The sequence below is a fragment of the Propithecus coquereli genome, unplaced genomic scaffold (assembly GCF_000956105.1).
Source record: "Propithecus coquereli isolate 6110/MARCELLA unplaced genomic scaffold, Pcoq_1.0 Scaffold300, whole genome shotgun sequence".
NCBI lineage: Eukaryota > Metazoa > Chordata > Mammalia > Primates > Indriidae > Propithecus > Propithecus coquereli.
Window position 1 is genome coordinate 168,059 of NW_012148620.1, and position 16,509 is coordinate 184,567.

A 16,509-nucleotide genomic window follows, 5' to 3' on the forward strand; every position below is an offset into this window, starting at 1 on the left:
TCTCTCTCTCTCTCTCTCTCTCTCTCTCTCTCTCTCTATCTCTATCTCTCTCTGTCATGTGAGGAAACAGCAAGAGGTGGCTGTCTGCAAGCCAGGAAGAGAGCCCTCACCGGAACCTGATCATGCTGGTACCCTGGCCTCCAGAACTGTGAGAAATAACTTTCTGTTGCTTAAACCACCCAGTCTATGGTATTTTATTATGGCAGCCCAAGCAAACTAAGACAAGTATGTCTTCGCTTGGAGCCAAGCACCCCTCCTACCACCTCCACCACCTGGCGTTTTGTTCAACATTTCCACAGTTGTCTCATTTTTAGTTTGTAACCATGTGAGTTGGAATTGGCAAGATTTATTTTAAGATGAGGAAGCTAAGACTCAGAAAGATTAAAAGACCTGCTGAAAGTCATACAGATTGTGAATGACCGAACCAGGACTTGAGTGTCCACAGACAACACTTAGTCCTTAGCACCTGCCAGGTTCTGGGCTAGATTATGGGGATAGCAAAATGAATGTGATTATTTAGAGGTGGGGTGGGCACAGTCTGATCAGGAAAAGAAATATATAAACAAATAATCGCAGGAAGGAGAAGTGTCTGCAAAAATTCATTGGCCCAGCAAGTATGTGGGGGAGGGCAGTCAAAGCAGAGAAGCCTGGGAAAACATGGCTTTGGGGGAGCCACAAGTGCTGCTGAGGATAGGGTACCATAGTGCAAAGGAAGGGACAGAGATGCCCCAGATGCCACTGGAGGTATGGCTCTGCTTCCACCTGCCCAAGGACTCCGGCCTCCCCAGGGCCCTGGCCAAAGGGGAGAACCGAACTTAGAGACCAAGGCTAAGAGTCCTTAAGGACCTAATGTCCCTAAGGAAAAGCAATAGTAAACTCTTCAGTTAGGTTCATATTGACACTTCTATAGTAAATTGTCTTTGTTTGTTTGACCTGGAGTCTCCTAAGGATTAGTTTACAGCCCTAACCATTTGTAAGTAAGTGATAATGTGCTTTAATTAGAAGATATGAATTGCATACCTATGGCTTTTTCCGGCAAAGTCCTACCCCTAGTTAATGTTTTCACAGAATCACTGGTCTCCGGAGGCACAAAGTCTTACTTAAATGAATACATGATCATCCCTCACAATAGAAATGCAGATAAGGACCTTAATTAATGAAGGGGCTAACATCTGTCCCCTTTGGGAAGCATTTGTACAAGCTCTTACGAGTTACACTCAGATATTAGTACAAGTTCTTACTAGTTATAGTCAGATAGGAGGAGTCACTTATCTTCTGTTTTCTCTATGAGTACAATCTGCATATTTGTGTTTATCATATCTTTATTCTGACTTTCAGGGATTTTTAAATTGCAGCACTCAAATGCCCTCCTGGGGGAGGGACTGTAGGTTGGGGTACAACAGTAGGGCTGTTGTACTTTAAAGACCCTCTCCCAGAAACCAGGTTCCGGAGGCCTGCCCCCGTCCCAGGGGTATTCATTCTAAGCACCAGGCCAACTGCCAATTTAAGGGCTGGTTCTGGGATTTCAGCATCTCTCTGCCGGGGATGGAATGAAGACTATCACCTCTACCCCACTGGAGACCTAATTAGGACTTGAACTCTGGTCTTTGTTCCCTCCCAGTGGGTTCTATACAGTGGAGAAGGTGAGGGAAGGAGGGGGTCAGGTAAGCCCGCAACTCCCAGAGCAGCAGGAGTCCAACAGCCTCTGAGAACCGGGAAGTGAGTAAACAAGCAATTACCAGAAAGACAGCCAAGAGCCTGGTAACCAGAGAAGCAGCTTAACTTGATTCCACTCCCTGCCTTCCCTCAAGCCCTCCTCCTCCCACCCAGCTTCTTTATTTATTTTTTTTATTTTATTTTTTTTGAGACAGAGTCTCACTTTGTCGCCCAGGGTAGAGTGCAGTGCAGAGGTGTCATCGTAGCTCACTGCAACCTCAAATTCCTGGGCTCAAGCAATCCTCCTGCCTCAACCTCCCAAGCATGCCACCATGCCTGGCTAATTTTTCTATTTTTAGTAGAGGTGGGGGTCTCACTCTTTCTAAGGCTGGTCTCGAACTCCTGAGCTCATGCAGTCCTGCCTTGGCCTCCCAGAGTGCTAGGAGTACAGGTGTGAGCCACCACGCCAGGCTCCCACCCAGCTTCTTGAGTCTAATTTCACCACCCTCTGCCTACTTTCTAAATGAAATTCCACCCCCCAATGGAAGCCAGGTTCCAGGGGTGAGAGGCAGACAGTCATATTCTGGCTGAATTCTTCTGGGCTTGGCCATTGTCAGCATCACTGCCCTTTGTTAATATGGTGAGAAGGGGAAAGAATCAGACGGCGCTGTCCTATCCTACTCCAATGCGCCTACAGCCTTCAGATCCCTTTGGGAAAGAGAGGAGTTTAGGAAGAAAGAGGTGACTCAGAATTTTCTTCTCAGAAACTGGAGCGGGAACCCAGCTGGGCTACAGGAAGTGTGGGGTCGAGTGAGAGAAACCTCACATTCCTTTCCCTGCTCACTCATGAGCTCCCTCCTGCCCACTGCTTCTAGGCTAGTCCCCATTCTTTGCACTTTCTTCAGTTCTGCTGATATCAGGGCAGATCCCAGCAGGAAAGGCTTCTACATAGATAACATTAAGGTCAGGAACTTATCTTCAAAGACTTTACAATTTGGTGGGGAAAGGAAAGGTAAGAAATGTCAGGAAATTAAAAAGAACATTTACACAAGTAACAATACAAGGCAATGATGCCTCAGGAAAGTGCCACTGTTACTGTTGGCCCGATGATTTCTCACCTGGATTATTGAACAGCCTGCTAACTGGTCCCTGCTGCTCCTTGCCTCCCGTCTTTCCTCTTCTCCCATTCCCAGTCCTATCTCCACACTACAACTCAAATCTGATGGGGCCCCACCCCTGTTTGAAAGCCTTCCTGGCTCCCTCACATCTTTTAAGATGAAACCAACCTCCCTAGCATGGCACGCCTAGCCTTTTGTAGTCTGGCCCCTCTTGATCCTTTTGGGGCCATGCTCCACTCCACACCCATGCTCCCATCAGAATGGAACATTTGTGATGTCCAGCTTCTACCAGCTCTCAAGGCCTCAGGGCCTTTGCAGCTCTGTTTGCCTGGAAAGATTTCCCCCTTATTCCCAACTTGGCTAACTTCAATTTGCCTTTTGAGATTCAGCACAGAAATACCCTCCTCTTCCTTGAACACTTCTCTGACCTTCTGTCTGGGTTAAATATCCCTCATCACTATTCCTGTATCACCACAGTATTAAACCTGAATTGTCATGATCAAGTACCGATCATCCCTCTCCCCTCTCCATCCCTCCCCCCTCAAGACATCAAGTTCCTTACTCATTTTCGTACCCAGTACCTGGCACAGAGTAAACGATAAATGATGGTTGAATGAAAGGCGGAATGGCAGGCAAAGGAGTTCATAGAAAATATAAGGAGTCATTAGAGGCTTCTGAGTCAGACTGATAACATCATCAAACTACTCTGTCAGATGAGTAATCTATTAGGAGGCAGGGCTGGGGGGAGCAGAGGGTTGAGGCAAAGGGGAGAACAGACTGGGGCGATAAGTGTTTGAAGTTAGGAAGGAAGACATAACAGTGGGAACTGGAAAGCAGGAAGGGAGCAAGCCGCATTGCAGAGACAATGCTGTAATGCTGTAAGCTTAGCCAGTGTTTGGGTGTGTGGGCAAGAGGGATGTGGTGGGGAGTTGGGGAGTGAGGCCAAGATTTGCAACCTGGTACCTGAGAAGGCATGTGAGTAGAAGAATCAGACAAAAGTCAGGAGAAGACACTAGATGCAGACAGCAGTGGAGCAAGGCAATCTGAGAGAGGATGATCTGTTTGTTTTTAGAAATAGCTGTGGCTAATTAGGATAGAAAGCAAACATACTGGAGGAATTTTGAGATCTGGGTTGAGTTTTGCCTCTGGGTGGCCTAAGCATACAAAGACTAACAAGTTAGGACCTCACCTTATCTTTTCAGAAAATTGTGACAAAAGTCCAGTAATGATGGTTTATAAATTACTATCACAGCTTTAGCACGAAATGATGCCACTTCCAAGCAGAGCTATTACTTCTTTTGCATTTTTCTTCCGTATTCCAGAGAACTTTGCTGGGGAATAATGCTGTTTCTCCATCTGGATGGGGCTGTGTTTTAACAAATACACTGCAGTTCTCAGTCCATTATCTTTTCCTACTTCTAACATTCTTCCTGTTTTCTGACTCAGTTTAGTCTTGTGTTTCTCTTTAAATCATCACGGACATCTGTCCCTCTTGTCTTCCTCATCTGTGTCCACCCCATTCTCCTCTCTCACTCCTACTTTCTTCTCCTTACCCTCTCATCAGTTGTCTTCAGAGACCTAAAACTGCTTGGCTTCCCTCCCCTTTCCCTCAGTATCCGGAGCCTCTTTGTTGGACATGTCTCAACCCGTTTTCAGCCTCAGACTAATCCTCCGTAACACTGAAATCGACAGATGAGGTCAGGCTTGGTGGGGAGGGAAGGAAGAGAAAATTTCTTACCCAGGAAACCACGCTCATTCATAACTGGCTTTCCAAATGAGAACAGACTACGCGCGCGCGCGTGTGTACGCGCGCGTGTGCTTGTATGTTTTCTGCTGGCAAGAACACGAAATCCTGCTTTCCTCATAGCACACGCTTGCATTCCAATATGTTTTAAACTCCTGATCTATAAAGAGGATGAAGCATCAGAAATCTCTATCTTTAGATTAGTAGCTTGCGGCACCAGGGTTTCAGGGAATGATCCTTTTATACTCGAGCATCCTCTGGCAGTTTGTTACCTTGCCAACTGGTGTGCTGGCGTTTAAGCTGCACAGGTCTTCGCGGGCTGGGAGTGAGGAAGAGAACGCAGGCTGCTGATACTAACAAGGTCCCTGGGGTGATTTATTAGTGTCTCTGGTCTCCTTTTATTTGACAGAAGAAGGAGAAGAAAGTGTTTATTCCTCCTGATAAGAGACACGTATTTAGGAGTTTATAATATATTCAAACCCCATTCGCCCTCAATATGGCTGTTCTGCACCCATTGGTTCTGTCTTAAGACACGCACAGGTCCTTTCAATTGACCCAAGGTCCTTTGTAGCTGTCCTGCTGGTTCTCTTTTGCCTTTTCTGCCAAGTTTCTTAGGGAAGGCGCTACAGCCAAGGCCTCCACATCTTTCCACTCCCTTTATAATCTGGTTTTCTCTCCCATCTTCTAGCAGAACCTCTGTCTAAATTCATTGACAGCAGTCTTCAGTTCAATGACATTGTCTTTGTTCTCATTTTCCTTGGCTTTTCTGTTGCCCATCTCCCTTGGCAGTAGCCAGCCTCTACTCCCACCTCACCACAAACTGCCCCCTTTGACAGAGCCCTCTTCCTACTCCAGCCCCCTACCGCTAGGCTTCCTCATCACCAGGTCTTAGCTTTCTGCCATCTCTCTTCCCTGTAGAGTTTCTTTATTCTTGCAGCTTTAAGCTCTGAGCTTGACCATATCCCCCCTGGGGAGCAGCATCTGAAAAGGCCCCGATGCCTGCAGGGAAGTTACCCACACTGCAGATAGTTCCCTATGGTTGGAGGCAGCATGCGAGAGAAGGCATGGCAAGGGGGAGCTAGGCCTTGAGGGACGAAAGCTGAGAAATTCTCACGATCCTGAGATCAGTGGAAATATCGCTTTATAAACTTTAATCACCTGGGGATCTTGTTAAACTGCAGATTCAGTATGTCTGGAGTGGGACCTAAGATTCCGCGTTTCTGGTAAGATCCGAAATGATACTCATGCCGCTGGTCCCTGGACCATACTTTGAGAAGCAAGGGGCTAGACCATACCTACTTATTTACTAGCAGGTTTCCTATGTTGTTTTGCATCTCATCTGGAATGTAATCGCCTCTGGGGCCAGGATCCTGTTGCTTGCATCCTTGATTCCCTATTGATGAGTTCCTTCTGGGCGTTCCTGTAAATACTTAATTGATGGGACCAGGGCTGAGTTGTTTATATTTTTTAGCTTTGCTTTACAAACACTAATTTATTTTCTAATCACAATTGTGAGGCAAGTTGATACTTTTTAAAAAAACTGTAAATAGAGGCCAGCATGGTGGCTCACGCCTATAATCATAGCACTCCGGGAGGCAGAGGCAGGAGGATTGCTCGAGCTCATCAGGAGTTTGAGACCAGCCTGAGCAAGAGTGAGACCACCCCCTACTAAAAATAGAAAACAAAAATGAAAACAAACAAAAAACCTGTAGATAGAAACCAAGAAAGACGAATAACTTTCGAAGTAGTGAGTCACATTTCCAGATTCAAAGCTACAGTCTCTTGCCCAGAGGAGTCTCAAGGAACCAGTCCAGAGGTGAATTCTAACACTGCCTGTACTTTCAGGGAGTGTCCACCCCAAAAAGAAGGAAAGACTTGCCTGTCCAGGATGACCTACCACTCACTTTCTGGCCCTCATTTTCTCTTCTTCCCTGATAGGTAGGAGACTCGCCCCTCTTTGCCTCCTTCTCTCATAAGGGCATTGGGGAGCCTGAGACAGCTGCCAGCTCCATGTCAGGAGGCCAGATGCCTGAGCCTGAGGGGACTGAAAGGTGGGGGGCAGACAGCTGGGTGAGCCCACAGGCCAGAATCACCCACACACCGCATCTTCACAGCTGCTCTCGGCAGTGCAGACTGGGAGTGCCTTTCAAAAGACAATCTGAAGAGAGAATAGGATGGGGTGAGAAACCCACAGAAATTATAGAGCAGTAACCACCCCAGCATAGCGTCCCATATACCTCAACTTCAGCTTCTGAAATGGAATCTTTGCTTTTAGGGATTTCTCCCATGGCCATAAAAAGAAAAGCCACTCCAGAGTCTCTAAAGTAGGTCAGAGACAGAGAGAGAGAGAGCGCGCGCGAGCATGCTGATAAATGCAGATGCCAAGGCACTTTGACCCTCTTCCAAACCAAAAATAAAATTTGGAAATTGTCTGAAGAAAATAGGAAGTTCTGGTGCAGCTTAAGAAAAACTGTGGAGAAAAAATTGGGTGGGGTGCTCCTGCCCTGCATTCACTCGGCCCTCAGCAGACCTTCTTGAGCAGAACTTGACCCAGTGGCAGCCCTCTGGCTCACTTCCTGCTGATCACTTCTGTTGCACGATCCCAGTGGGTTTTAATACACCCCACTCCCACATCTAGTAACTCAGTGTAAAAAGTCTCCGTTAATCAATCAAAGCCTAGAAGGGGGAGACAAGGCAAAAAGGCACTTTTGGATTTCTCCGTCCGAGCAGCTCTGTGATTCATTATCTGTTCTAGAAAGTGGCACATACAGTTCCTGCAGAGGAAGGGGAAGCAGAAATGCTGTGTAGCCCACGTTTGGGCTCCCCTGGCTTTGCCTCTCCTTCCCTGCATCTGGCCACTAGCCAAGCTGTTTTCAGCTGCTGCTCCTGTTCCTAGGATGCATATGCCCCATATACACCCCCTGCTATTACGATGGAATTCGGGGATCTGGTGAGGCAAGGTTGAGAGGATGACTTCCAGCCACCACAGCCGTGGCTTCATCTCCAGGGTCCAGAGCCTCTGGAGACCCTTTGCGAGTCTCATGGTCAGGAAATCCAAATCTTTGCTCCCTTTTTGTGGACTGTAGCATTCCCAATCACAGTTCTTCCCTGAGCAGAGTCAGATTCTACCCCAGGAAAAGGATGAATATGAGCGTCCTCTGGAGAGGGTGGGGAGGGAAGACCGAGAGAAAGACCCAGACAGACCCAGAGAGACAGAAAAGAAGGAAAGACAAAGCAGCTGCATCACTGAAGGAAGCATCCATGCCACAAAGGGTAGGCTGGTCCTGTGACTGGCTAGAAAGAAAGAACCAAGCAGATGCGCAGCAGCTTGGAGAAGAACTAACGGAGGGTATCCTGGACTCAGGAAGGGGATCGAGAGTGGGCAGGAGGCAAAGGAAACACTACACTCAGAGACAACCTCGGTGCTTCGAGCAGAGGGAACACAGATTTGCACAGAGGGAATACATAGTTTTGCTTTTATCTCACAGCATGCGAATTTCCAGCAGCTGCCCTGCCCCAAGGCTTGAGAGGTGGAATGAGTTGAAGAACAAGCAGGTGAGAACACATGGCTTTTGGCATATCCCTGGGTTCTAGAAAAACTGAAAGGAGCCTTGCCTTGGCATCTGGTGGAATGACTGGGCTGCGGCAACCTGGCAAATGCCCAGGTCATAGGCAGGCAGCAGTGGGCCGGGACCAGGGCTGACCTGGCTACATGGGAGGACAGGGGGCAGCTGTCTCACCATCCTGCAAGGTAGGGATATGGATCACACCACAGGCTTAGGGACTTCTTGTGACCAGGTCCCTGAAAACTTTATTATATAAAATTCCCATAAGTAGATTTACCAGCAAACATCCCAGGCCTACTCTATGCCAGTCCCCTAAAAAAATCACCTGCTAGAGATGCCCAGTGGCAGTGATGGGGACCAGCCCTTCTTCCGGCAGCTTGTGAAAGCTGATAGCCAATACGTTCTTATTTGCTCGTAAGTGGGCAGCAGCCAGTGGTGGAGGCCGCTGCTGGCCAGGAGGGTAGGGGAGAGGGAGAGGCCTTTTCAGGAATGCAGTCCCTAGAGGCTTCTCCTTCCCTGCCTCTAGGATTCCAAAGGTCTGAGACAAACTCCAGGCTGTAGTCCAGCAAAGATGCTTCGGGCTATATTCCTCTGGGAGAGAGCAATTGCTAGAGAGGGATTTTATTTCTAAACCCTCGTTCCCACTGGGGGAAGGGGAGCGGTGGCAGGCACTGGGAAAAACTGTGTTTGGATCAGGAAGGAGGCATTCAACTAGATGTATATATCCTTTCACACTTGCTGCTCTTTCATATCCCTTCTCTATTGTACCCTCAACAATTGTTACTGAACAACTCCGAGGGCATGAGTTAAGATCACAGTGATTCCTAACATCAACTCTGCTCCTGTGTTTTTCTTCCCAAGGCTTTCCACTGGGTAAAATTTTAAATTTGAACAATGATTCAAGGGCTGAGAGACAAACTGCTCATTACTGGAAAGAGTGCCAGGAATCCCGGGAAGCAGACCTCCCTCCCCACCGGAGCACTGCACCTCATCGTAACGGCTTCTTTCATAGTCACAGAAAGGTTAGATCAGCGTTTCTTTTCATTCCCATCTTCTTTCAGGAACTGCTGGGATGAAAGCAAGCCTAGGAGAATAAAAAATTCACAAACAGGACAAGAATAAAATATTTAGGGCAGGAGATCAGAAATCCTTTGGTTATTCAGTGAACTGAACTAACTCTACTATTAAAAAAAAAAGTATAAGGAAATAATTGTCTGTCAAACTCCATGTCACAGTGGGTATTGGCCTTTCGACCCCATCACACACGCTCTGAGCAAGGTTACAATGCCTAGTAAGTTGAAGGAAGAGAGGCTCAGACTAACCCAGCGATAAAATGAAGCAGTTTTGTCATTGTTAATTTCATTCCCAATATTTACCACATCTTTATTCTGAAAAACATTCCACCAAAGTTATTAAATGACCCATCTTCTCCGACTTCTCATCTCAAAATCCAATCAGTGATGAATGGGAGGAATGTAAAGGTTATTAGGTGCCATAAAGAAAACCCAGTCACTCTGGAGAAAACAGTTCAAGCTTTTTCACTGTTAGTTCCTTTCCCCAAGTACAAATGATGGTTTCTGAAAGGGAAGAGATTTAAAGTGACATGGTTGAGAAGTACATACTGTACTAAAATTCATCACCTTTATAATCTATTAATGTGATCTTTTGGGAGTACTTGTCAAAAGCACTTTTTTTTTTTTAAGAGATAGAGGTCTCAATCTGGAACCAAGGCTAGAATACAGTGGTGTGGTCATAGCTCACTGCATCCTTGAACTCCTAAGCTCAAGTAATCCTCCTGACTCAGCCTCCTCATTAGCCAGGACTACAGGCATGTGCCACCATGTCCGGCTAATTTTTAAATTTTCTTGTAGAGAAGGAGTCTCATTATGTTGTCCAGGCTGGTTGTGAACTCCTGGCCTCAAGTGATCCTCCCCCACCTCAGCCTCACAAAGTGCTGGGATTACAGGTGTGAGCCATAGCACCCCACCTCAAAAGGCACTTTAAACATCTGGCTTTTACATGGCAGTCAAAAGTGTTTTCCAGATCAGAACCAAGGTTAATTTGATCAAGAGAATAGGCCCCTCACAGAGTGGTCAAGAGATGGTTAGGCACTAAACTATGGCTTTGTTTCTAATCACACTACATCTGATTTAGTTTTGTGATAACCCTATCTTGTCATCAGGAAGGCTCCTGTCCAGGACCTATCAATGAGCATGGTTTAAACATTCTATGCTCAAGTAATTAAGGCTAAAAATAACTCTGTGAGCTATTTTCTTTTCTTTACTCATCCACAGAAAGCATTTGTATGTCAACAAGAACTTTGCTCCTTGTGTGTCTTCCCTCCTGCTTACTCCTCTCAGAAAATAGAGCCGTTTGATGTAATTGGGAAAGTCACAGGTTGATCTGAGACATACATAGCGACAAAACTATGCTAGTAGAACAAAGCTTCAGGATGGCCAAGTGTCCAGAGAAAAACAGAAGAGCCCAGCATTGACAGGATAATTTAAAAGTAGATTCTCCCTTCCCCTCCTTTCTTACAGATATATACAATACTATGACCACAGTATATCTGATTTATATACATAATTCACTTATACATTAACAATAACTAACATTTGAGTGCTTATAATATGTATGAAGTACTTTTCTAAGAGCATTAACTCATTAATTTTCATAGCCCTAAGGTAGATACAATTATCCCAATTGCGCATTTGAAAAAAACTGAAGCACAGAGAGATGAAGTAACTTGTCCAGGGTTCCACAGTTAAGTGGAACAGACAGAAAAACCCAGGCTGTCTGGCTCCAGAGCCCATTACACTATACTGCTTCTGTAACAACAACAACAAAAATGTATTTTCTAATTTCCTATAAAGCTTACCCCTCTATCAAACATGCCAATTTACATTCTCTAAATTAAGCAGATACATGGTCCTATGGTTCATCTTAATGTGAAACCAAGGATCAATAGGAACTTTAGTCTCATCCGAAATATATCAGCTCTCTTAAAACCAAATGTTACCCACTTTCAAATACAAAAATGCATTGGGAGCAGGCACAGTGGCTCACATCTGTAATCCTAGCACTTCGGGAGGCAGAGGCAGGATAAACACTTAGAGGCCAGGAGTTCGAGACCAGCCTGGGCCACACGGTGAGACTCTGTGTCTACAAAAAAAATTTTTTTTAATTAGCTGGGTATGGTGGCGTGTGCCTGTAGTCCCAGCTGCTCCGCAGGCTGAGATGGGAGGATTCCTTGAGCGCAGGAGTTCCAGGCTACAGTGAGATATGATCACGCCACTGCACTCCAGCCTGGGCAACAGAGACCCTGTCTCTTAAAAAAACAAATACATTGAGATAGCAGTTCAAGCACCATAATTACTTTCTAGCAAAAGAAAATGTTAGCAGAATTAAGGCCCTGGACACCTTTCTCAGCTGAAGCAGTCAGCACTCACTGGATCGCTCCTAGCTATAACAGAACTTAAATAGCTAATTTGTGAAACAAAAACAAATCTATTTAATAATACCCTGACTAGAGAATGTTTAATTCTATAACTATATTATTATGGTGATGAAGCATAAAGTAGAAAGTTCCCTATGCTTAAGGAACCACTGTTAAATTTGCAGAAATATCAAAGCACTGGCCTACTCAGCTAGGAAGGACATATAATTGGGACTTTAGCAAAGGCCAGGGCACCATTCATATGTTCCTTTTGCTCAAAGGCCATAACATTTACTTAAAGCATCTCTTTCTTCAATTTCTCCCCTCTCTTAAACACCCTATTTACTCATAAGTTGTTATAAACCAGTACCATCTTTGAAAGTACTGGTAACCATATTCAATAATCATCATTCTCTGACTGGTTTGCTTCTGAAATGGATTATTGAATACCTCTCAAATACTGAACATTTTGCTTTAGACAAAAAAAACTCTTAATCACAGTAATATTAGTAAAATCAATAGATGACCTTGGCTGTCATCACCTAAGTGCTTACCATGACCAAAACATTGATGTCATCACTTAGGTAACAAAAGCAAATCACAAAGTTTTGCTAAATGAGAATTAAATTTGCCCAGCCCTCCTTCCTTATCTGGCTTGACACAAGCAATTTCCCTTTCACTGCTGCATTTACTTTCTACAGACATAACAATAAAAGAAAAAATTGAACATTTTCATCTTGACACCCACTGTAACGCAGAAGTTGACCTGCCCATTTAGGCAAGTTAGTCTCTTCAGCTTCCTCTTATTTTGGTTCTAAGAGACTTTAAAGGTAAGCTGCTATCTCAATTTTTTTTTTCAATAACAAAGCTAAAAAATGACCCATATTACATAGCTTAACAGGAGGCTAAAAGGAAGTTTTGGTGAAAAACATTTTTGTAGATGAGATGAGCTTCAAAAGTTGGTGCTAAAATAATTGAATATTAAACAGACACTATCATATTGGGCTGTAGAAAATCGAATTGGCTTAAATTGACCTTAGATAAGGCAGTCATAGTGGCAGGTTTCAAGAAACTGGCAGGTCACTGATATTAGTATCTAATAGCAGTCCTCTGATCTGGAAGGAAAAACCTTAAGAGTGTCTCTCTAGATATTTAGTGAAGTCAGCATACAATGTCCTCAGTCTGTGAGTGACTGATATTAAGAACCACACCTTCAATTTTCTAGCCCAGGCCCTAGTTTCCCTCCTCCCTCTTACCTGCCAACCCTGGTGGATGATTACAGACAAGGCAGTGAAATTGCTTCAAAATATTTAATACGTGTTAGACACGTAAAGTTACATTTTTATACAAAAATCAATACATTGAAGGAGAAAATACTGTACAAAAACCTTACCAGCTCCCCCAACCTTTATACAACAAAGACTGGAGTCACCGTATCTACAAAACCATAAGGTCTTTCCACTTAGGGCTTCTGTCTGTAAACTCTGTTTCATTAAACACTTTTTAAAAGCACTGTGTAGTAGTTCTGACCTAGAGCTTTTAAAAATATAGCTTTTCTCTATAAACTCCATATTTCCAAGCTTGAACTCTTCTGTGAAGTTCGTCAAGCTTTTTTCCCCCCTGTGGGGAAGCAAAGGGCCGTTAATATTCCCCTTTCCCAAAGAAATCACAGGGTATGAACATTTCTTCAGTGAGAAAGAAAGGTGGGGAGGGAGCGAAAGAATACAAGTCTCTACTGCAGACTAAATCCCTCTAGTCCTAGGAAATCCTGGGAGGAAAGCCACTCCTGGCTCTGGAACGGTTCTAGCTTTCAGGGGAGGGGTGGGTGTAAAGTCCCTCCCTCCCCAGAGGACCAATGGGGAACTCCCCGGCCCGAACCTTGTAGCCGCTTCCTCCTCCGTGCTGCGGGCAGAGGAAAGTCCCTGTCTGCCCCCAATCTCTTAAGCTCCGGGGAAGGAGTGGTGCATTCCAGAAGGACAAAATAGTCTTAATTCAACAAGACGAACTTACATCATACATACACACAGACATACACATACACAAAAGTTAACGATCGTCCTCTTCCTATAATCCCAAACTCCCAGGTCTCAGGATGAGACTCGAGTGTCCCGGCACAGCAGGCCGCCAAGCCTGGGGCAGTTTGCGCTGCCCGGCAGCAACCAGTCTCCCCAAAGCGCTCAGCGCCTGCGGTCTCTGGGAGTCCTCGCGGCCCTAACTTCGGGGACGCCCCCAGCTCAACCTCCTCCCCGCACGCGGACGGGGGCTCAGAAGGCCACGATGGCTGTGCTCCAAGGGTTAATGTCTCTCAGCACCGGCTTATCGCAGCAGATCTGCCCGGGCTCGGCGGCTTCCGGACCGCTCTCCTCTCCCTCTTCTTCCTCCCTGCCGCCCCCGGGGCTCTTCCGTAAGAGTCCGGAGAAGCTGGAACCGAAGATGCTAATGAGGTTAGCCACGTTACCGGTCTCCATCTCCTCCGCGTCGTCGTCCTCTCCCCTGCCCGGCTGCTCCTCCAAGTTCCGGCGGGGCTTCTTGAGCGGGGTCGAGCCGGGCGCCGGGCAGCCCGCGGGGCCGCAGCCCGCCCCCGCCGCGCCGCGCTTCCTGGGGCACACGGCGGGCGGCGCGGGGGACTCGTCCACCCCGGGCCGCGGCGCGCAGCAGCAGTCAGCACCCGGGGACGCGGCCGCCGCGCCCCGCTGGTCCTCCCCTCCCGGGGGACAGGCACAGGGGCGGCGCGCTGCCTGAGGCCCCTCGGGGAAGACGTCCGAGCCTCCGGCGGGGCTCCCGGCTCCTCTGGCGGCCGCCTCGCGCGGTCCTTCCACGCGGCCCCAGGCGGCTTCCGCCGCGTCCGCCTCTCTGCCTTGAAGAGCGTCCCCGGCTCCGGTCACCGTGGCCGCCGGCTCTGCGCCCCCAGCCCACGGCGCGTCTGGGACCGCGGTGCGCTCCGGCTGCGGCTCGGTCTCCGGCCAGGCGGCGCGGGCGGCAGGCGGAGGCGGCTCCCCCCAGCCGGCGGGTGGTCCGGCCGCCGGCTCCCCGGGCTGCTGAGGCGGCGGCGCCGGCGTCCCCGCGGGACCGGCCAGGTAGAGACCAGGGCACGGGTCACTCAGGTAGACCTGACGGGCGCTGCGCAGCACCAGCGAGACCAGGAGGTTCTTGTGTAGCTTGATGCCTCCGCGCTGGACCCGCGAGTTGTAAATCTTGCCAAGGGAGATGCTGACGATGCGGTGAGCCTCCAGCTTGAACTCCATCCTGTCACCCCCCTCACAGGGCTGGCGCCGAGGTGACGGGGTTGAGCCCAGGCTCACGTTCGGAGCGGGGAGGGGCTCGGGAGCCGTAAACAAGTCTGCCCTGAGGTGCGCCCTAGACAGCTGAACACTCCGAACGAGAAACGACTCCGGTGACGCGCGCGCTGTCCCCTCGCTCGCTACACCAGAGAACTGCCTACTATCAGGTCCCGTCGCGAAACAGGACAGCCCGGCCGCCCCGCGCCTTATATAGGAGCCTCGCCCGCCAATCACCGAGGGCCGCCAACCGTTCCCGGGCTGGCCGGCGCGCCCTTGTGCGCTGCGCGCGGCCAATCGGAGACCGAGGAGGGGCGCCGGGCCCGTTCGAACGCTCGTCCCGCGGAGCAGGCTCTTAAAGGGGGCGACCGCGGGCGGCCACAGACCGGCGCCGGTGGGGGCGTGTGCTTGAGGGCGGTGCTGTTTGTAGTTGAAGATTCTGGCTTGGGCGCTGGATTGCCAGAAACAAAGGCGAACGAAACCATTCGAACTTTCATCTGAGTACGGTGGTGGACTCTGCCCCGCAGTACGGTCCTGACGCTTCTCTGGTCAAGCCCGCCTCACCCGCCTCACCCGCCTCGCCACCCTTTCCAGGCGCGCACATCTGTGAACCCCTGGCCAACCCTGACAGAAATAGATGATGGCAATTCGCGGCAGAGAACAAATAATATTCCTACAACGTATTTGGCGGATGTTATTTTTGGATAAGTCCCTTGTTCCCTAGAGTCACACACACTCTTTAGCATCTGTCAATTTTAACGCCAAAGAAAAGGGAGGGTTCTAAAAGCTCCTGAGTTTTTGGCTTCTTATTAAGGAATTGTGTCTAGATACAAAGTTATTGGTTCTCCACAAAAGCAGGCATCTTTCACGTTGTTCTCTAGGTTCTAGAACAAACCCACTTGTCCCCTTCCATTAGGTTAAATGGAAGATGTTACAGATTCTCCACGATTTTTTCTCAACACAAGGGCTGACCAGTCCACCCTTGGAAATATCTAGCAAGTTCTAAAAATACAAAGAGAGAAGTCTTGTGCTCCCATCATGATGTCATAATTTCATTTTGTGTCAAGGTAAAAATAGGGGAAGGGTGCTCCAGAATTTTCTGGCCAGTCAACAACTTAGTCTATCTACTGATCCTTGTAAGTATAATACATGGCATCAGGGCACAATCACCACGTGGTTGTCCAGGGTCAGCTCCAGTTAGTCGCACCTAAACTCTACCACAGACCCGCCTAAGCACTCTGGGTAAACTACCTCAGGATGCTTTAACCTCTCCGCCTCTAAAAGGGGGAAGTCACATACACATCTGCTTTATTATGCCAAAGATAAATGACAGCTCTCAGCCACAATATGAGTAAGAAAGCTAAGCACAACTCTCTTGGAGTCCATGTGGAATAGTTGGCCTGATCCTGCACCAGGGTTTGGCCAAGCAATGTGTTTATTTAGGGAAATGCTAGTGAAAGTTGGGCTTGATCATGGCCAATTTACAATCAAGACAGTTTCAAAGGATGTGATGGCTCAGTAACACTACCTTTGCCCACAACTTATTGATGGTAACAGAAAACCAGACTATGGGGCCCTGAGGTCCTCCCCTCGAGGAATTTTCAGACCTCGGAGAGGAGATAAAATAATTACCCAAATAATTACAAAACCAAGCAGCATATATTGAATAATAACATGAGAAAAGTTTTCTTCTATTTTCTCTTTCTTTGTG

The 16,509-nt window shown here is 47.6% G+C and overlaps 1 protein-coding gene across 1 annotated transcript; it reads right to left on the bottom strand.

Moving 5' to 3' along the window:
- Positions 1–12,816: 12,816 nt before the first annotated feature.
- IER5 (immediate early response 5) lies at positions 12,817–15,172 on the bottom strand. The gene has a single exon (XM_012649684.1). It carries the CDS (start codon positions 14,763–14,765, stop codon positions 13,785–13,787), a length of 981 nt encoding a protein of 326 aa, XP_012505138.1. The 5' UTR covers positions 14,766–15,172; the 3' UTR covers positions 12,817–13,784.
- Positions 15,173–16,509: the final 1,337 nt, after the last annotated feature.